General features: G+C 56.0%; 1 protein-coding gene across 3 annotated transcripts in view; it reads left to right on the top strand.

The window, feature by feature from the left end:
* Positions 1–21,016, top strand: part of MYO7A (myosin VIIA) — an 85,332-nt gene that overhangs the window by 58,102 nt on the left and 6,214 nt on the right. For 2 of the 3 annotated variants that reach the window (XM_058687685.1, XM_058687683.1), the window contains 18 exons: positions 1,176–1,303; positions 3,489–3,615; positions 4,537–4,656; positions 5,201–5,374; positions 6,234–6,461; positions 7,785–7,955; positions 10,067–10,184; positions 11,020–11,146; positions 12,225–12,508; positions 13,461–13,651; positions 14,319–14,443; positions 15,096–15,253; positions 16,220–16,373; positions 17,580–17,735; positions 18,258–18,363; positions 19,381–19,494; positions 20,521–20,608; positions 20,791–20,897. In XM_058687685.1, coding sequence (XP_058543668.1) covers positions 1,176–1,303; positions 3,489–3,615; positions 4,537–4,656; positions 5,201–5,374; positions 6,234–6,461; positions 7,785–7,955; positions 10,067–10,184; positions 11,020–11,146; positions 12,225–12,508; positions 13,461–13,651; positions 14,319–14,443; positions 15,096–15,253; positions 16,220–16,373; positions 17,580–17,735; positions 18,258–18,363; positions 19,381–19,494; positions 20,521–20,608; positions 20,791–20,897 — 2,676 coding nt within the window. The remainder of the gene's footprint in view (positions 1–1,175; positions 1,304–3,488; positions 3,616–4,536; positions 4,657–5,200; positions 5,375–6,233; positions 6,462–7,784; positions 7,956–10,066; positions 10,185–11,019; positions 11,147–12,224; positions 12,509–13,460; positions 13,652–14,318; positions 14,444–15,095; positions 15,254–16,219; positions 16,374–17,579; positions 17,736–18,257; positions 18,364–19,380; positions 19,495–20,520; positions 20,609–20,790; positions 20,898–21,016) is intronic. The other variant, XM_058687684.1, reaches the window with a different exon arrangement.

Genomic DNA, 21,016 nt, shown 5'->3' with positions numbered 1-21,016 from the left:
GGAGGGCTTCCCAGAAGAGGAGACTGGAGAGCTGGGGAGGGTGAGAGGCAGATGGCGAGAGGGAGGACATTTCCTGCCAGGGCAGGGACCCGTTGCATTTGACCCAAGGACCTTTCAGATGCCTCAAACTTCTCTGTGAGTGGGCGTGCCCATGGGCATTAACAGTAACGGTTTGTTTGAACTCTCAGTCACCTCGCTTTTGTTGAGCAGCACCGCCCTGGCCCTGTGCTCCAGGAATGTGCAGGCTGGGAGAGCAGCAGACACTAACCCAGGCATTTACAGCACAGGGGGACTGGCTCCCGCGTGTCCCTACTTTTGCACACATCAGTCCCTCTGCCTCAAGTTCCTCCTTCTCTGCCTGGGAGTCACCTCCTCCAGGAAGCCTGCCCAGGCCCCTCTACAGTAGACTCAGGCTCCTCCTCAGGGCTTCCCTAGCCTGCTTTGCCACTGTCACTGTCCTCTTCCCCACCTGAGGCTCAAATCCAGTCCTATAGGCACGTAGCCCCAGATTGGAATCCCGGCTCCGCCGCTGGCTATCTGAAAGGCCCAAAGGGGGAAATGCCTGCTTTTTCCTGGGTTCCTGAGAGGATGGCATGGGATGATACCTGTGGGTGCCCCATAGACGTGAGGATCTCCTGGGCCTTCCCGCTGGCAGGGGCATGTTCCTGCCACTCCCTGCTCTCGCTCCGGGACTCTGGGCAGGGTGCAGGTCGGCACGGTGGGCTGTGTGGAACCAGAGAGGAGAAACACGTCTGTAAGAACCCAGGCTTGGGGCTGTTCACAGAGAACTGGGCGGTTGGAACCCAGGGTGTGTATTCTGGCTGTCAGGGTTGTGTGGAGAGATTGGGGTCCCGCTACGAGTCAGAAGAGCAGGTCCCTGTCCTGGCTGAAAGGGCTTCCCTGGGGTAGGGGGTGGAGGGTGGTATTAAGGAGACTGCAGAGGAACCTTGTCCCCAGTGTGTGGCACCAGGCCAGTGCTGCCCAGCTGTCTGGACCCGTCAGCTCTGCACAGGGCGGGGGTAGGACAGGGCTGGGGCTCTCACGGTGGTGGGGAGCCAGCTCATGTGGCCATTCTCAGGATCTGCTCTCCAGGGGAGTGGGCAGACTCAGACATGAGGCAGGGCCCCTCACTTGACCCTGCCTGGGTCAAGCCTTGTCCCCTCCCTCTGGCCCAGGTGACCAAGAGGCTGCATGATGGGGAGTCCACTGTGCAGGGCAATAGCATGCTGGAGGACCGGCCCACATCCAACCTGGAGAAGCTGCACTTCATCATCGGCAATGGCATCCTGCGGCCAGCGCTCCGGTCAGTGCCTGAGGAGCGGCTAGTGGGAGGCATCCCACAGTCTCTGGAGTGCAGAGGCCCTGAAAGGCTTTTGGTGGCTGAGTTGTGGCTTTGTCACGTTGGTAACAGATTAAGCCGAACAGGCCTGGGGTTAGCTCCGCTGCTAGCTAGTCATGTGACCTTGATAGAGTTGTTTCATCTCCTGAGCCTCGGTTTCTTCATCTGTGAAGAGGGAATAATAATCACACTTACCTAATAGGCTTATGGGCAGATCAAACTCGGGAGAGTGTGTAAGATAGGACCCACGTAGCAGGCACTTGGTACATGGCAAGGCACCTGTTGTGCTCATTACCTGATGCATCTTCTGCCTATTCCTTATATTCTTATAACCTATTCCTGCCAGCTCACCTTTGGTGCACCCAACCCAGGCCTGTGTGCAGGGTTACTGTGGTTAGCATGCCTGGGAATCCCGTGAGTGCCTTTTTCCCCGCCCAGGCCCGGGAAAGGTCTATGTTCGGGTCCCTGGGGTGTTGGGGAGGAGATGGGATGATCCAAGAGTAACCAGGAGCAATAAAGGAATCAAGTCTGCTAGGTCAGTGGAGGGAAGACAGGACTTTCTGAGGACTCTATCTGCACAAGATGGTCGGTCAGGAGACCCGACCCCATGAACTCATGCATGCTGGCTGGGAGGGTGGCAGGATGGGGCTGGGTGGGGCGTTGAGCCCATTTGACCAATGGGAAAACTGAGGTCCGGACAGGGGAAGAGACTTGCCAGGGGTCACTAGCCTCCCAGACTTCCTGCCTTCCAGTCAGGCATCTTTTCATCGTTGCTGGAGGCCAGGGACTACCTCACCAGAGGTAGTCAGGGACCCAGGGCCACCTGCCTCCAGGAAGGAAGGGTAGCTGTCCAAGCTGTGTTGAAAGGGCAAGAATCTGCCTCCTAGTTATCTCACCATCAGACATAAAGTTGTCAGTCCTAGAGAACATAGTGCCAGGAGCCCTGAGCCAAGAGGCAGAAGCCTGGGTGTGGCATCTCTGAGGGCCCATGGCCAATCCCTGCCTTCTCTTGGCCTTGGCTCCTAGCTGTAGGTGAGAAAGTCTTTACTGGTCTGTGATGAGATGGGAAAAATAAGGAAGTTTCTAAATCTAAATCTGATTTATTTAAAGGACTGTTCTTTGTTCTGAGATTTTTACCCTTTCTACTTTTTGAATATTAATATTACGTTTGTTTTACGAAATAACGGTGATACAGATAGCCAGCAGATTGTGTTATGGTGTGTTTTAAACGACCTTATTTGTCATGATAAAAAGTTAGCAACCTCAGAATTAATTTTGAAGTGACACTGGCCTCTGAAGATCCGGGCACCACTGAATGGGATTATCCATCCTTCTCTGCCCAGTCCCGCCCTTCTGAGAGGGAAGAGCAGCAGTGCCCCCTGGTGGTCACTTTGTCATCGAGGTCCTGTCCTTGGCCCTGAACAGGCAGGCAACAGCTAGCATTTATTCACTGTGCCAGGTGCTTTATAAGCAAGCCTTGGCTCATTTTTCTTCACAGAAATCTTGTAAAGAAGGTATTATAGTTTTCCTTTAAAATGGAAACAAAAAAACTACCTTCGTTGCTTTGATCTGATTACAAAAGTAATACAAGGCCGCTTAAATACTGTATTCAAACATTACAGAAATATCTCAAGGGTAAGTCAAATCCCCTGCCCATTCCATCTCCCGGAGAAACTCCCCAGATGGGTTGGCTGTTTCTGCCCTTCTGGTTGCCATCAGTAGAAATTGTACCTGCTGTCATGACTATGGGAGGGGTGCAGAGAGGTGAACTCCCCCGGCCAGGCCACCCAGCTGATGAGGGACAAGGAAGGGAGGGAGCCTGGACTTCTCATCAAAGTGATCACCGGTTGCTGTGGCTGCTGTGCCCCAGAACAGGATGTGCACCATGCTCTGGATCATGGGGCCCTGACTGCGGATCTGGATTAGAGTCAGGAACATGCTTCGTGCCTGATGAGCCTGACTCCAAAGCAAGGCCCTCTTCACTGGCTCTGCAGAGCCGTGGGCTCAGCCTTCCCCAGTCGGCCCCACGCAGCCTCCTCCTGGGTGGTCTGGGGCAAGCAGGAGAGGACAAGATCGGGTATCTCACCTGTAGCCGGGAGGGGCCGGGCTCATTTCTGACGCAGTCTCCCTTCCTTGCTGCCCCGCCCAGGGATGAGATCTACTGCCAGATCAGCAAGCAGCTCACTCACAACCCCTCCAAGAGCAGCTATGCCCGAGGCTGGATCCTCGTGTCTCTCTGTGTGGGCTGCTTTGCTCCCTCGGAGAAGTTTGTTAAGGTAGGGAGGCGTAGGGAGGCATGGGCCTCCTGCGGCGGGAAGGGTATCAGAGGTGAGAGCAAGGGGAAGAAGCTCAGTGGGGCTTGGCGATGAGGCCTCGCCTGTCCTCTCAGGCCTCTGGCTCCCGCTGGCTTCTTCCTGGCCCTCCTCCCGGGTTCCCAGCCCTTCCCTCTCTTCTCCCTTCAGCCATGTTTTATTTATGAGGAGACTAAATTTGACAACAGCGTCTCCTGGACCCTCCACTTATGGTCTTGGAGAAGGCACTTTGGTTGATTTCAGGCCACTTTTTTTTAAGTTTTTTTTTTCATTGTTTGTTTATTTTTGAGACGGCGCATGCACAAGTGAGGGAGGGGCAGAGAGAGGGGGAGACACAGAATCCGAGGCAGGCTCCGGGCTCTGAGCTGTCAGCACCGAGTCCAACGAGGGCCCTGAACTCACGAACCGTGAGATCATGACCTGAGCCCAAGTCAGACGCTTAACAGACTTAGCCACCCAGGTGCCCCTCAGGCCGCTCTTTTGACTGTGCCAGGCCCTGGGCACTGGGGACACAGAGGCAGAGCAGGTGACAGACAGCAGGATCGACCTAGCTGGTCAGTGCTGTGAGGAGGAAAGTGCTGGCCCAGCGGGGGAGTCAGGGAGGTGGGCCCTGGAAAAAAGAGAAGCAGTTAGACTAGGTGAAGAGAAGGGGTATGGCATGTGGGGTGAGTCAGGAGGCGTGGCTGAGACTGAACAGGGTCAGAATATGGCAGCCTTGCTGCCAGTCTGAGATACGTGGACTTGATCCCAAGGGCGGTGGGGCTTAGCCCCGGAGGATGTGGGTGGCCGGGTCTTGAGCAGGTCCTGAGTGTGGGTAGAAGGGCTGGAAGTAGGAGACCCGGTGAGGCCAGAGTGGAGGCCCCTCAGCTGGCCCTCTGTCTACAGTACCTGCGGAACTTCATCCACGGGGGACCGCCTGGCTATGCTCCCTACTGTGAGGAGCGGCTCAGGAGGACCTTTGTCAATGGGACCCGGACTCAGCCTCCCAGCTGGTTGGAGCTGCAGGTGTGGCCCCCCGCCCTACCCAGGCATGCGAGTGTGTATGTGTGTGTGCATGTTTGTGTATCCCCAGTGCACTCCAGTGCCCCAGAAACATCCCCCGCTTTAGGAGTCTATGGTTCTTCAAGCACCCACCGTCAAGTTTGGGATTCCCAGGCCTATTGGGACAGGAAAGCACCCAGTGGATGATTGACTCCCATCTGCTGGTCTTATGGTCAGATGGGGGTTCCCTCTGTGTCTTAATAGCTTCCTCTGTAACCTAGCAATAATGATCCTCATTTCACAGGGTCTTGTGATGGTTGTATGAAGTGAGGGCAGAAGCCCCTGGTTTGTGGCAGTGCCCAGCCTCCTAGCCCCAGTGCCCAGCCTCAGGGGCTGTAAAGCTTCCATCGGGGCAGGGAACACTGCAGGGTCCTCTGGGCCCCTGGTGCTGGGGTCTGAGGCTCTGGGGCAGCTCTAAAACCCTAGGGAGCAGGGAGCCAGGAACCCAGAGGGCGTGAACTGGTTTGAAGTGAAAAGATTCTCACAAACGCTTTTTGGCCATTTTCAGGCCACTAAGTCCAAGAAGCCCATCATGTTGCCTGTGACCTTCATGGATGGGACCACCAAGACCCTGCTGACCGACTCGGCGACCACGGCCAAGGAGCTCTGCAATGCGCTGGCTGACAAGATCTCGCTCAAGGACCGCTTTGGGTTCTCCCTCTACATTGCCCTGTTTGATAAGGTACGGCCGCCCCGCAGGGCCCCCTCCTGGCGCCACCCCGGCTCCCGTTCCGGTGCTGCCATGTACTGGCTCAGGCAATCTCGTGCAGTTACTTACCTTCCAGAGTGCGGTTTCCTCTCAGCTAGTGGTGACTCCGCCTCTGCCCAACTCATTAGGACTGTGGAGGGCACCTAAAAATCGGGCGGTACGGTGGAGATTGAAACCCAGAGCTCACTTCTGTTGTATATACCTGGGCCCATTCAACCCTCCCCTGGCGCCAGGGAAGAAGCATGGCAGAGACAGACTGGAGGTGTGCACGAAGCCACTTAGCTAGATTCCATTTTCTCATTTGCAAATGGGAACAGACTTTTTTTTTTTTTCAGGTTTCCATGGTAGTTTCCTTTCACCTGTTAGTGACCACCTGGAGTATGTGCCTCCCTGGACACATCTGGGCCTAGAGCCTTCTCCGCTGGGCTGGGCCCGGGGGTGGGTGATTGCACCTCCACACTCAGACACGTCACATGCAGCAGATGTGCCCCCCCCCCCCCCCCGTCCCATCCCGGCAGTTCCAGGGACAGAACCGCATTTGCCTGGACTTTTCTCACCTACAGATACCTCCTTGTTTTCAGTGACCGTCCATCAGAGTTTCACACAAGGCTTACACTACACTAGGAAATGGGAATACTTGTGTGGCTGTGCTGACTCAGACCCCATGGCGGGGCCCTGAGATCCCATTCTGATCTGCTTCCTGGGTGACCCGGACATGTCCCTGCCCCTCTCTGAGCCTCGGTTTTCCATTTGAATGAGAACAGCTGGCACGGCTGATGGCTCTTTGTAAGGCCTTTCTTGCTTGCTCACCTTTCCATCCCTGCACCTGCAGGTGTCCTCCCTGGGCAGTGGCAGTGACCATGTCATGGATGCCATCTCCCAGTGTGAGCAGTATGCCAAGGAGCAGGGTGCCCAGGAACGCAATGCCCCCTGGAGGCTCTTCTTCCGCAAAGAGGTCTTCACGCCCTGGCACAACCCCTCAGAAGACAACGTGGCCACCAACCTCATCTACCAGCAGGTGGTGCGAGGGGTCAAGTTTGGGGAGTACAGGTGTGAGAAGGTGAGTGACCGCGAATCTCGGCTCACAGCCCTCTGTTTTCCAAATGTGGGACGAATGGTACTGTCTGTACCCACCATTAGCTTATGTGGAGGTTAGCCTGATTGAGGCTTCTTCTGGATTAACACTACCTGCAGGAACAAAGGCTTTGAAGAATAGCGTGACTCTGTGGTGATGGTGCACGGTATGGAGTGTGTGCTTCAGCACTTGCTGTATTGTTCTGAGTTAGTCTAGAAAACTCTGTGCTGAAGGAGTAAGAGATCTGCTCACTTAGACCAGAGTTTGCAAATGCGTATTCTCTTAGTCTCCTTTTAGGGACAGGAGTGATGTGGAGAGACTCGTGTCACGTTATTTTATCTTTGATGATGGTGATGATGGTTCTCACGGTACCTATGATTCTGTTGGTGATTATGATGGAGGAATAAAGTTGGAGAGGATGGAAATGAAGAGGGCGGTTGTTGGTGGTGGAGATGCTGCTGAGGGTAGTGGCCATGATGATGATGGTGTTGGTGACAGTGGGTTGGTGGCCCAGGATAGTGCTAGGTTGGTGATGGTGACAATACTGTTGTTGTTGGAGACGATGGTGGTGTTGATGGCGGTAACGGTGGTGGTGACGATCATGGCGATGTTGGTGAGCTGATAGGCAGGATGCATTATTAGTACAGCTATATGGGTTGTTCAAATTCTGAGAAGCTTTGAACTGGTTGGAAAACACTACTGCCTTCAAGACACCCAAGAGCCTTTTCCTACTGCCCCCTCTGCTGAAGCCCTGGCGAGCCCCGGGCAGACATCACTAGGGCTGATGTTCACCACCCCAGGCAGAGAAAGGGCAAAATGGCCAGTACCCATCATCCGGCCTTCTGAAGCCTCTGCAGCATGGCCGACTTGTCGTTCACTACTTGGACTATCCCAGGGTGGGGTCGTGATGGTGATGGAGATGGTAATGGTGATGCCTGCCCCTCACTCTGACAGAACCAGCGGTGCCCAGGTCCCCCGTTCTCCAGGGCAGACTGTCAGCTCCAGCCACTCACCGGGCTGGGAATGTGGTGGCTGACCCATTACCGATGGGCTGGCTGGCTCTCTGGGTCAGCTCGTGTGCCTCTGTGCTGGTGCTGGGAGACCCAGGAGAAGGCAGGGATGTGACCCTGCCCCTGGGGAGCTCATGGTTCCCCCAAGCAGGTAAGAACTTCTGGGGAATCAGTGAGAATGGAATTTTCCAAAGGCCGGAGTCAACAGCTAGAGGAGGCAGGGCTCTGAGGGCTTCAGTGGTCTGGAAGGGCTTCCCGAGGGTGTGTGAACAGCACCTTCCTCCCCCTCCCTACCTAGGAGGATGACCTGGCCGAGCTGGCCTCCCAGCAGTACTTTGTGGACTATGGCTCCGAGATGATCCTGGAGCGCCTCCTAAACCTCGTGCCCACCTACATCCCTGACCGTGAGATCACACCCCTGAAGACACTTGAGAAGTGGGCCCAGCTGGCCATTGCTGCCCACAAGAAGGTAGGAGGGCAGGGTGGGGTCTTGGAGGAGGGGCTCTCTGGTGACATGCGTCTGCCCACAGGGCTGCTGGGAGACGGGATGGCAGCCTCAACCTCTTGCCTCCCAAGCAGCCTGTCTCCACCATGGACGTCGGTTCACTTGTGTCTTAGGCTGTCTACTCTGGGCTGGTGCCAGGGATGCAGAGATGGATCATATCTGATCCTTCAGCTTCATGAGGGAAACTATGGGTCCACAGATATTGGGGTCCCCTGGCCCGGCAGCAGCTGCTTGCTAGAGCTACAGCTCAGGAGTGTTGGCACCTGCTGGAAGAGCTTCTAGCAAGTGTATCCTCCTTTCTGCCGAAAAGAACTCCAGCCCAACTTCCTGCCTGGGGAACTTTAGGTACAGAGCCCCCTCAAGCCCCTTGCTTGAGGCCCCAGGCCCATAACCAGCCCCAAGTAGCTGTCTTTCAAGCTAAGGGGCCTGCTGCCCAAGTAGAGGAGGGGTGGCCTGGCCGCTGAGGGGGACGGATGGGCCCCCCTGCCTCCTGGCCGTGGTTGTGGAAGAGCAGAGTATGTTTGCACACGAGTTGCCGGGTTGGGGGCTCCACAGACCAGCAGTCTCTCACCCCTCTACACCACACAGCCTCTTCCCTGCCCCAGGCGCCCCATGCACTTCTCCCACCCTACTCTTTGCCTTCCGTGGTGAGCTGCCCACAAGCCTCCACTCCTCCCTGAACCCGCCCTGCGCCCTCTCTACATCCAGGCCTGGCTCCCCTGCCAGCCCCCCTCTCCAACTCCCCTGCAGCAGAGATGCGTGTTTTCCCTCTACCCCTCTGTCTGTCCGGGAAACTTCCTGTCCCTCATCCCTCCCACCCTGCCAGCTGCTGAAGCCCATCCATTCCACACTGCAAACAGCTTCCGTCTCTGCCGTTCCCTGGGCCTCCTCGGTGTTCGCTGCCATCATGCACGCGGCATGTGGCGTGTTCTGGGTTGGGTGCCATTGTTCGTTAACTTGTTCTGCTTTGGGTGAGTACAGTCAGGCACAGTACTGAGCCCTGGGGGTGCAGCTGTGAAGCAGACAGACGTGGGCTCTGCCCCTGGAGCCCACACCTAAGCTATAGCTGTGTCTCTCCCTTAGACCAGAGCCTGTTGGCCTGTGGGTCCCCAGATCCCCGGGCCAGTCTTCTCACAGAATGCACATATGTACATGGCTTTTAGAGTCAGAGTGGTAAAAACATTTGGGGACAATTTCAAACTTGTGGAGAAGCTGCAAGTTCAAGAACCTAGAACTGTATACCCCCCACTTCATCCAGACTCACTGGTTGGTAACATTGTTGCCACATTTGCTTTATGATCCCTTCTCTTTGCATGTGGATGTGCATTTCTTCTGAACCTTTTGAGATTAGGCTGGAGACATGAAGCCCCTTATCCCCCAATGCTCTCTGCTCCTGGGAGGGCTCTGCTTCTGGTCCTCTCAGTGCCTGGCACGCACATGGGTCTTTGCCCATGTTTGTGTCTATAGCTGATAAGCACCATGAGTTCAAGTTGATACATCCAGTTCTGCTCCAACACCACTGAGTTCTTAATAGGGCTCTGAGGGATATTTTTAGATAATAAAATGCCAGTGCTTTGGTTTCTTGCCAGCAGCATTGCATTATCCCCTGGCCTCTCCAACCCTTCCCTGTGCTCCCGTCTTCATGACTCCCAGGTTCACCTGTCAGCTTCTGCCAACAGCCCAGTCTTGCAGTGGCTGCCTTGCCTACACTTCTATGTGACCTGGCTCTTACAGGCCTGTTCCCCACTCCCTCTCCCTGGTCCAGTACACACACCCCTGTTTAGCCACACACGTTCCTGTTCCCCAGATGTCTCCCACTCACCCTTGACTCTGGGTGTTGCATGCATTCTGGCAGAATTGTGGGCTTTTCTGTCACTGCTGAATTGGGAGCTCTCTGCGGGTGGGACTTGTGGAGTGATGGGGGTGGCTGCGGGCTGATGGGCTAGGGTGGAGCCGTGGTGCCCAGGAGGACACAATAGTTCCAGGACTGTTCTGGCTTGGGGGCATGAACATGGGATTTTTCCAGACGGAGCTTATCTGATGGCCTTTCTCTCCTGTCCATCCCCACCCCCCAGGGGATTTATGCCCAGAGGAGAACTGATGCCCAGAAGGTCAAAGAGGATGTGGTCAATTATGCCCGTTTCAAGTGGCCCTTGCTCTTCTCCAGGTTTTATGAAGCCTACAAATTCTCAGGTACCTCCTCAGCCTTCCCGCCTCCCAGTCTTTCTCCAGGCCCTCTCCCCTCCCTCCCTCTGTGGCTCCAGCTCACAGCAGAAGGAGGGAAACAGCCCAAACCAGACTCCCCAGCCAGCCAGGCTCCTGCCTGCAGCGTTGCTTGGTCCTTCCAGATCGATCCACAGAGTGGGTCCTGCCTCCCCGCAGTCCAAGTGCTCAGCAACACTCTGGGTTAAACAACTGAATGACTATTAAGAGAGTTAAAACGCCTACTCTGTACGGAAGAAGGTGGCCCGGAGTATGGGCTGGGCTGACTCTGCAGCTGAGCACGGAGGTCATGGGCCCAAACACACGCAGGCTGTTGGCTCAGACATCCTGAGGTCCTAATTACTAGGCATCTGTGCGAGGCCCTGTGCTGGTGCTGGCCTTCACAGAATCACGAAGTATCTAGCTGGAGGGACCCTTGGGGCTCAGTTAACTCCCTACCCATATATAACCTCTCTCCAGGGCGGGGACTTGTCCAAAGCTGCACAAAGACCAGAAGCAAGGATAGGATTCACACCAAGTTTCCTGATTTCAGCACTCTCTTCCCACTGTGCTTTGAGTTTTGGCCTGTAGGGAGGTTGTCCTCTCTGAGGCTCAGTTTCCCCATCAGTAAAATGGATGATAAGTGAGAAGTATGGAAGCCAAAATCTGCACGTTCCATCTGTGCCCTGTGGGGAATCTACCTCTCCTGGTCCTTCCATACTTATCACCTATCCCCCTTACTACCTCCCTGGTAGTGATGAGGACTGGGAAGAGCTGGGCTGGGTGTGGGGCAGCCTTCCTCTCACTTCCTGGGTCTCTGTCCCAGGCCCCAACCTCCCCAAGAATGACGTTATCGTGGCGGTCAACTGGACAGGTGTCTACTTTGTGGATGAGCAGGAGCAGGTGCTTCTGGAGCTGTCCTTCCCTGAGATCATGGCTGTGTCCAGCAGTAGGTAAGCCCAACGCCTCTCACGCTACACTTTAGTGCAGAGCAGGGAGTTGTCCAAAGCTGCACAGAGACCAGAGGCAGGGATGTGTCAAGCCCCAGTGTCCTGATTCAGCACTGTCTGAAGCAAGAAGGGGGCAGATGGAGACACGGACAGGCAGATGGGGAAGGAGGGGGCTCCTGGAGCTTTCTGGGGTCATGAAGGCTTTTAAGGGGAGTCTCTGCCCTCATCGAGGATGTCATGGAGGTGCAAAGATGTGCAGTGACCTGTCCTGGTCGCATGTGACTGAGCAGTTTGTGCCGCACTGTGCAGGCTTCTCAGGCACCTTCCTCCTAATAGGGACAGAGGGGTCTTTATGGTGCATCATTAATGGCTGTTCTGAGATGGGTGTGGGTGGCTTAGAAGGACAGTCAGGAGCAGTCAATTGTGTACAAAGAGAGCCTGGTCTGGGATTCAGGGGCCCGGGTGGAGCTCACCTCCATGTCCTCATCCCTAAAATCTTAATACTTCCCTCTAGTAACAGTGGTGAGAGGGAAATGCAAAATGCAATGGGAGAATTCTTTGTAAACTGAAAGGTGTGGAGCATGCAAGAGCAGGGCTGGGGATGGCTTCCTGGAATAGACTGGTGTTTCCAGCAGGCCCTCCCCAGATCCGAGGCTTAATCGGAGTGTCTCTGCGCTGTGTCTGATATGGGCTGGAGCTGGGCATGTCCAGCTCTGACCAGGCATGAGCTGGCACAGGGATGCAAGGTGATAAGACAGTCCTTGCCCTTTTGCAGCTTCCTTCAGATGAGAGGGGAGACAGACATTGAACAGGCTGTTTTAAACAGGGACAAGTGTGATGAGGGCTATGGGAGGGTAGGGAGGACTTCCTGGCAGAAGCGGTAGCTAGGCTGAGATCTAAAGGAGGGTGAGTAGGAATTAGACATCAAAGGGGCACGGGGCTGGGCCCTTGCGGGCCTCGCTCTGGACCATGTGTGACATTGGCAGGACCAGGTCTGACTCAGACTGGGCTGTGTCTGGCCTGGGCCATGTCTCCCCCCGCCTGGGCCATGTCTGACTAGGCTGGCCTTGGTCTCCTTCAGGGAGTGTCGTGTCTTGCTTTCGCTGGGCTGCTCTGATCTGGGCTGTGCTGCGCCTCACTCGGGCTGGGCAGGACTGACCCCGGCTGGGCCCTGTTCTCCGTGTTGGTCCTGCAGGGGAGCAAAACTGGTAGCCCCCAGCTTCACGCTGGCTACCATCAAAGGGGATGAGTACACCTTTACCTCCAGCAACGCCGAGGACATCCGTGACCTTGTGGTCACCTTCCTGGAAGGGCTCCGGAAGAGGTCTAAGTACGTGGTGGCCTTGCAGGACAACCCCAACCCTGGTGAGTGGTTCCTGGCACAGGCTGCCAGGCACTGGGGGTTAGGGGCATCGGGCAGATCACACACCTTGATCTTGGCCTGGCATTTGAGACCACCTGTGACAACCCTTCCCCAGATACCCTCAGTCCCACCCGGACCAAAAGCCAAACTCTGCACCTTCCAACTGTGCCCTGTAGGGAATCTCCCTCTCCTGGCCCTTCCATACTTATCACCTGTCACCTTCTCCAGGTGACATCATGGGTTCCTTCTCCACAGTCTCCAAATACCCACTATCTCCAAATGATAACAGTAGTAACAGCTACCCTGACTGAGCACCCCCAGGCCTCCTAGGCTCCGGGCAGAGCTTGGAAAGGACAGAAATAAAACAGACCCTGGCCCTACTCTCAGTGGGGAGAGGGGCTGAAAATAGATAGTGACGGGCCCTGTGACAGTGTGGTAACTATGGGAGCCTGGAGGAGAGGCCCCCATGCAGCCTGGGGTTCAGGGTGGAGGTATGTGGGGCAGAGTGTTCGAGGCATAGAGGAGAGCACAAACCGAGCACAGAGGCTGGAGAAAACAGGCATGTCTGGGAACTGCAGGTCGACTGGTTTGCCTGGAATGGGTGAGGTAAGGGAGACAGGGCAGGAAGTGAGGTAGACAAAGTCAGGAAGGCCAGCCCACAGCAGCCTTGTGAGCATGTCAACGAGTGTCAGTTTTCTCCTAAGGGAGATGGGGAGCCATGGAAGGCGTTTGAGCAGGGGAGTGGCACACTCCAATGGCCACGTCTGTGTGAAGGGTTGTGGCAAGTTGGAGGCAGGGTGACCAGTGAGCAGACATGAGTGGGCCTGGGCCTCAGTTATTCAGGGCAGGGATTAACAGTTTATAGGTCATCAACCTAAATAAAGATGTTCCAATCCAGCCTCTCTCTCTGCCTTCCCCCCCCCCGCCGTGGTCCTGCTCACCTCTGCCTCCCAGCGGGAGAGGAGTCAGGTTTCCTCAGCTTTGCCAAGGGAGACCTCATCATCCTGGACCATGACACGGGAGAGCAGGTCATGAACTCAGGCTGGGCCAACGGCATAAATGAGAGGACCAAGCAGCGTGGGGACTTCCCCACTGACTGCGTATATGTCATGCCCACTGTCACCTTGCCGCCGCGGGAGATTGTGGTATGTGGCTTGGGGATGGCAGATGGAGGGGAGTCTCCTCTGGGCCTTTCTTTGTCTTCTTCCCATATCTGTAAAATGGAGTGAGGGATTATACTGGATTAGTGGTCTCCAGTTTCTCTGGAGATGATCTGGGGGTCTTCTGGGACCACAAACTTAAAGTCGGGGAAGCTGTCAAACCTGTGCTGGGTGGAGAGTGGCCGAGGAACTGCCCAGGGCGAGGGATGGAAGGAGAGTGGGGGATGGAGGCATCACCTTGCACTGTCTGAAAAGGCAGTGAGCCCCGAGCTGGGAAGGGAGGCCCTGGTTGTTCTGGATCACAGCACTGGAGACTCAGAGCCCAGCTTTCCAGGCAGCTCCTGAGCCAGGCGCTGTTGACTGGGTGGTTCTCACGCCACATCCCCCTCCTCCATCCGGCCTTCTCACTGACCCAACCTGGTTCAGACTCGGGGGACTGCGGAAAGGACCCCGAGTGCAGCAGATGGAGGCAGCAGTAACCTCAGAGATGGCAAAGAACAAAAGGGGTCCCAGGGTCAGAATGGGGGTGAGGGTCAACCCCATGGTGACCGACTTCCCCAGCCCCAGTCCAGAAGGCTCTGGGCTTTACCATGTTGGCTCCAGGGGTCCCAGGTGAAGAGCTGACCTCAGACCCTTGTCTCTCGGTCTCTAGGCCCTGGTCACCATGACCCCCGACCAGAGACAGGACGTCATTCGGCTCTTGCAGCTGCGAACAGCAGAGCCCGAGGTGCGCGCCAAGCCCTACACGCTGGAGGAATTTTCCTACGACTATTTCAGGTGATGGGGAAAGGGTAGGTGGGCCAGGACAGTGTGAGCCACAGGCTTCTGCTACTCTAGTCCGCGTGGTGGGGTTGCCTCCTGCTGCTGCTGTGTGTGAGCAGGGCCTGGGTCGGAGGGAACAGGAGGGCAGCTTTTGTCTGTCGAGATGTGCCGTCTTATGCTGTGCCATTTTATCCTTCCTTCATTTGACAGCATGACTGTGGTCACCCCAGGTGGGGTCCTGGGCACCCACGACTCATGCCTGTGCCTGTCTCACCGACTCACAGTCCTGGTGGGGAGATAGGCACAAAACTGGGCAGCTGTGATTCTGTATGCCCAGCATTATGATGGGGGTGGTGACAGAGGAGAGGCTTCCTGGAGGAGGTGGCATCTGAGCCGAGCTGTGCAGGGGGTGACCTGGGTGGAGGAATGCCACAGGAAGCACATGCCAAGGCCAGAGCAGAGAAAGCCGAGAGGAGCATTGGGGAGGAGGCCATGGGGGTGGGCAGGGCTGGCTTTCTAGCTGAGAAAGTAAGGTCCAGGAAGGGCTGGTTGACTCATCCCAGGTTGCCCAGTATAGCAGGGAGGAGCAGGGCCTTCCGCCTCCATGCACAGGTTGGGTAGGGGTGGGTCTCACAACCTGGGGTCAATGCTGGCTGTGCCGTGTCAGGCCCCCACCCAAGCACACGCTGAGCCGGGTCATGGTGTCCAAGGCCCGTGGCAAGGACCGGCTGTGGAGCCACACACGGGAGCCGCTCAAGCAAGCACTGCTCAAGAAGATCCTGGGCAGCGAGGAGCTCTCACAGGAGGCCTGCATGGCCTTCATTGATATCCATACCTGCAGGGGTGGGTGCCATGGAAGGGCGAGGGAAGGACCACAAGGAGGGGGACCCCAGGGCAGGGGGGGCACCAGGCCCCTGCCTCCAGGGTTTTCATCCAGATACCTACCTCCTTCTGAGGGGCCCAGGTGGGTCCTGGGCAGGGTGGAGGGATTCGGGTGGAGTGGCTTCATCTATGCCTGACACCTTACAGTGCACGAGGGGCTGCCTCATCCATTGTCTCCTCTGACCCTGTCATTTGGTTCAAGATGAGTATTGTGTCATGTGCTAGGCCAGGCATGGAGACACAGCTGTGACCAGACCCAGTCCCTGGCCTTCATGGTGCTTATAGCTAAAAGGGGCCGTGATGGGGCCAGGCAGCACAGTGAACTGATGTAGCCTTGGAGAGGAGGGCAGGTAGCTTTCCTGGATGAAGAGATGTCTAGGCTGAGACCTGAAGACTGAGTAGGCCCAGTCAGCCAAAGGGGAGATGGGTGGGGAGTGTTCCAGACAGAATGAGCTTGTCCAAAGGCCCTGAATCACAACATGATTTAGCACAAGTGGAGGGCAGAGGTCTAGAAGGGAGTCTGAAGACGTGGGCAGACTAATAAAGCATTCCCAAGCCCTGTTAAGAAGCTTGGACTGTATCCCAAGGCCATGAGAAGCCCACTAAGCAGGGGGCAGGGGGTGACACAGTCAGATTTGTGATTTGTAAAGTCCATCTGGGTTGGTGCGAGGACTTTGGATGGGGTGTTGGGGGCTGAGGTAGTGAGGGGAGGAGGTGCCCAGAAGGGTTGAGGAAAGGGTGGGCAGTCGGCATGGAGAGCAGGGTGGGTGGGTCATGCCCATTTCCTGAGTGGGTCGCCTGAGGCCCAGGGCCACACAGTTGGGTGGGGGCAGACCCCATTAGAGAGTGTGGCCTCCTGGGTCAGTGCTCCCCCCATCAGCCACAAGCCCTTCCTTGACGGCTCCCCACCCATGCTCAAGTACATGGGCGACTACCCATCCAAGAGGACGCGCTCTGTCAATGAGCTCACCGACCAGATCTTTGAGGGTGCCCTAAAGGCCGAGGCCCTCAAGGATGAGGTATACGTGCAGATCCTGAAGCAGCTGACCGACAACCATATCAGGTGAGGGGATGGTAGGCGGGTACAGGAGGGCCTCCCCCCAGTGAGGGGGGAGTCACAGCTGACGGGAATCTTAAAGGTCCTCTACCCATTGTGACAGGGAGCTCCCTCCCTCCCAAGACAGCATCTGGCCCTGCCTGGCAGCCATCCTTCCGCATTCAGGCTCCCTCACGTCTTACCTCTGCCGCAAGGTCCAAGGAAGTCTGGTCAAGTACCAAGAGGTGGATGCACCCTCTGAATCTGTCCTTCTCCAAGTCTGATAGCACCGGTTCCTCCTAAATTTGCTCCACTCACTGCCCGAACCTCCTCCGGGTACCCCTCCCAGCCCAGACTCCATTCTGGAGGTTGTGCTCATGAGCAAATGTCCCCAGCCTGGCTCGGGCTGCGCTGGCTGTCAGTTGGAAGCTCTGGCTGAAAATTCTGGGCTGAAGGTGTTGGGTCCCAGAGGGTGCCACCTTGTCCCTGCTGGGTCAGACCACGGCAGGAATGGGAAGTCAGGGACATGCTAAGTCTCAGAGCCTGAGGGAAGCCCCACCGTCTCCCCTTACACCCAGACCGCCAGTTATGTCCCCAGGTTTGTCATCGTCTGCACCTCTTGCAAAATCCACCATGGAACCATACTCAGATCTTCTCACACTGCCAAACCTTTATACACGCTGTGCTCACAGCCAGCATTTATGGCCTTTTTTGCATATCAGAATTTGCGTCAGCCTTCAAAACCTAGCTCAAATGCCACCTCCTCCTAGAAGCCCTCTGTGCTTCTCTCCCGTCAGGCCCAGGGAGCTCAGAGTGCCCAATGAAGCCCAGGGGTTGGTCTAACTCAGTGCTAGTTAAAGAACAGACGAGTTAAAGAGTTTTTGCCAGAATACAGATCACACATGGCTTCCTTCACAGGAAAGTCTTGCTAAGAAGGAAACAAATCTCAGCTGAACCAAGAGTGCTTGGTGACATCGCTGATGTTCATTCTGGCATGAATGAGCACCTTACCTTCACGTGGCCGGTAACGGCGTGGCCCAGTGTGGGTTGGCCAACCACACTTTGTGTGGCACTAACTGGATCTGGCCACCAGGGAGGCGGGTCTGCGTTGGTCCCCAGAAGAGAGGCATGGGGGTCAAGACAGACACGTGCCGCCACAGTGAGGCGCCAAGGATGCTTGGACCCACAAGTGGCCTGCAGAACCCCCGCTGGACACCCCACCTCTTTCCGCAGGTATAGCGAGGAGCGTGGCTGGGAGCTACTCTGGCTGTGCACGGGCCTCTTCCCACCCAGCAACATCCTGCTGCCCCACGTGCAGCGCTTCCTGCAGTCCCGTAAGCACTGTCCGCTTGCCGTCGACTGCCTGCAGCGGCTCCAGAAAGCCCTGAGGTACGGTGGCCCACTGAGAGCAGAGGCGGTGGGCAAAGAGCCTGTGACAGGTGCTGGGATGGGCTCTCAGCCCCAGTGGGCTTGTGGGTGTCCCTGGCGGATAAGGGCACGGCCACACAACACGTGGGACCTGTCCCTGGGGTACCACAGCTGCCAGTCGGACAAAGCCTGCAGCGTGGTGCCCATTCTGGACGCAATTGTGTCTGGCTGCTTAGAAAGGCTGGCGCATACCTTCCAGTGTGTTGGGGACGTCTGGGCCATACTCCATACTCTGCACAGCCCATGTGCATCCTTCACGTCCCGTGGTCCCCTCCACAGCCCTATTTGGTCGACGCTGTTCTCTCATTCTACAGTTGAGGGGTTGGAGGCTCGTGGAGATTAAGTGACTGTCACCTGGCAGGGAGTGGCGGACAAGGGATTAGAACTGGGGTCTGTCTCCAAAGTTCCCTCTGTTCCCTGCTCCCCATGGCCCCATGAACCCATTGGCTCCTGACTGCCCTCCACCCCTCTCCTGGCTTTCAGAAATGGGTCCCGGAAGTACCCCCCACACCTGGTGGAGGTGGAGGCCATCCAGCACAAAACCACCCAGATTTTCCACAAGGTCTACTTTCCTGACGACACCGATGAGGTGAGGGCTGCTAGCTTCTTGGTGAAGGACCAGATTCCCCGAGGACACAGGGAACAGCCCTGATGCCTCTCCCCTGCCATCCCACATTTGCTCCAGTGGTCAGGGCTCAGTCGAGAGGCTACAGACTCCTCGGGTTCCCGATCTGACCTTCTGTTGTCTCCAAGAGCTTCCTTGAGAAGATCATTCTTCCCTCTCTGAGGTGGCTCTGCCTCAGAGAAAAGTGCTCTCTCTCTGAGCTAAGCTCTATGCTGGTGCCACCTCCCTGATGTCAGCTCTGTTCCTGGTCACAGGCCTGCCTGCCCAGGCCTCTCCTATTGTCCCTGAGCCCACTTTCCTGCAGGCTCCTTCCTTCCTCCTCACTTGGCCTGATTGTGGGTCTCCTGGTCCAATGGTCCTGTTAGCCTTCCCATCATGCCCATTAGGTCAGGCTGCCTCCTGACCTCCACTCTTTGCCCCATCTCATTCAGATAAATGAATCCAGCACCAAAACTTTTAGTTTGAAAAGCAGTTTTAGAACTTGTCTAGAGACTAGAGACTCAGAAATGTCATGATAGGATTTCAGTGACAAGGACAAGAAACTAACAAATCCTTTCCTGTCCCTCCAATGGAAGGTGATATGAAGCAGTCCCTCCCCCACCCCGCACCTACCCCTACCCCGGGCTGCTTCCCCTCTTTTTCCCTCCCCCTTCTGGAATTTGCTTTCTTCTTCCTCCAGCCTCTCTCCTCCCAAACACCCCGCCTATCTTTGCTCCCTTGGCCTCGTGTCACCCATGCTTGTACAGCCAGGCCCACAACCCTGGAAGCAGAGGCTGAGTGTGCTTGGATTGGGGAGGACAAAATCTGGGAAGATCCAGACAGGAGCTGCTTTTTCCTTTTCTTAAATGCTGTGCCCAGCTCTAGACCCATGGGGAAACACCTCAGATGGAGGGTGCCCTGCATGTGTGGGAGTCTAGTTGCAGGCACAGATAGAGGGGCACAGGAAGCCCCAGCCGCAGCCGCCTGCCCCTCACTTCCCAGGCCTTTGAGGTGGAGTCCAGCACTAAGGCTAAAGACTTCTGCCAGAACATCGCAGCCCGGCTGCTCCTCAAGTCCTCAGAAGGATTCAGCCTCTTTGTCAAAATTGCAGACAAGGTGGGTGATGGGTCATTGGCTTCCTATTGGATTGCTATTGGTCTGTCTGTTGGAACATTTGCTGGGACTGTAGGAGCTCATGGGGCAGTGGGGAGGGGAAAGAGGGGAAGAGAGAGGTGTGCTTGCATGTGGCATCTGATTGTGTCCCTTTCCTTCTTATATCCCTGCAACGGTCCCCGCACTTATAACAGCTTCCCCTAAATGTCTCTCCTCTGAGGCATTGCAGAGCATGACCTCAAACCTCTTGGGAGCCATGTGGCACTTTATATTCTGGACCACACAAGGCTCATCGCCCTGCCACAACACACAAGTACTTTCCAGATTTGACTTGACCGGTCCCTTGGCTGCCTTGCCAAGGCCAATTAGCCCTGAAATAACCCCTGAAGGGGGTGTGATTATCCCCACCTAATAGATCACAAAACATGGACTCAGAAAATTTAAGTAACTTATTCAAAGCCACACAGCAAGGACTCAGATCCCAGTAGGTCTGACTGCAAAGCACAGGCCCCTGCCACCATTCCACCTTGCTCTTCCTCACTTCTGTGTTCATGAAGGTCAAGGGCCCAGCTTTAAAGCCTCTTCCTGTGGGAGGCTTCCTTGACCATGTCAGGTAGATCAGGTGCTCACTCAGTTCCTTGTGCATCCACGTCTGCCTCCTCATTTCACAACTGTCCCTGTGTCAGACACTGGGGACCCACAGGTGATCTCAGTAAGGTCCTCGACCCAGAGGAGCTTGGAGCCTGTGGGAAGAGCAGGTCACAGATACCGGAGATTGTCCAAGGCAGGGACTGGGCCTCATTCTTGGCCTTCTCACCAGGGCTTAGTCTTTGCTGAATGACTGGAATGACTGTCACTCTGGGTGGGAAGTAGGCTTTGTTCTGGAGACTCAACAGGCATAGTCAGGGCAGAGTGGGACACCTCTTGGGGCTACAACACAGGGCCAAAAGGAAGGCATTTGGTGGGTAAGTCAGAAAAATCAGTATTGGTGGAACTAAAATGAATGGATTGGAACGGCCATGTCCCTAGGTCATCAGCGTCCCCGAGAATGACTTCTTCTTTGACTTTGTTCGACACCTGACAGACTGGATAAAGAAAGCACGGCCTGTCAAGGATGGTAATGTGAGGCTGGGCCCTGAGATCATCTGAGGCCCAGAGCAGAGCAGGTGCTGGCACAGGGCCACACCGTGAGGTCCACCTGGGTGGGACCCAAGCTAGGGCCTCCTCCTGGGCTGGTGCTGGGCACAGGTGATCCTCTGTGCTGGGACGCTCTGGGTGACTGATTGCCCTCTGCCGCAGGAATCGTGCCCTCGCTCACCTACCAGGTGTTCTTCATGAAGAAGCTGTGGACCACCACGGTGCCCGGGAAGGACCCGATGGCCGATTCCATCTTCCACTATTACCAGGTGAGCTGCCTGCTCCTCTCTGCTGTGCTGCCTCCATGTGCTGCTGGCCTTGCTGTATTTCAGGAAAGCAGAACCCTGCTGCCCTTGCCAGGAGGGGGGCCTCAAACAGTAAGGCCTCT

The sequence above is a fragment of the Neofelis nebulosa genome, chromosome 10 (assembly GCF_028018385.1).
Source record: "Neofelis nebulosa isolate mNeoNeb1 chromosome 10, mNeoNeb1.pri, whole genome shotgun sequence".
Lineage (NCBI taxonomy): Eukaryota > Metazoa > Chordata > Mammalia > Carnivora > Felidae > Neofelis > Neofelis nebulosa.
This window is presented reverse-complemented; position numbering and strand designations above follow the sequence as displayed.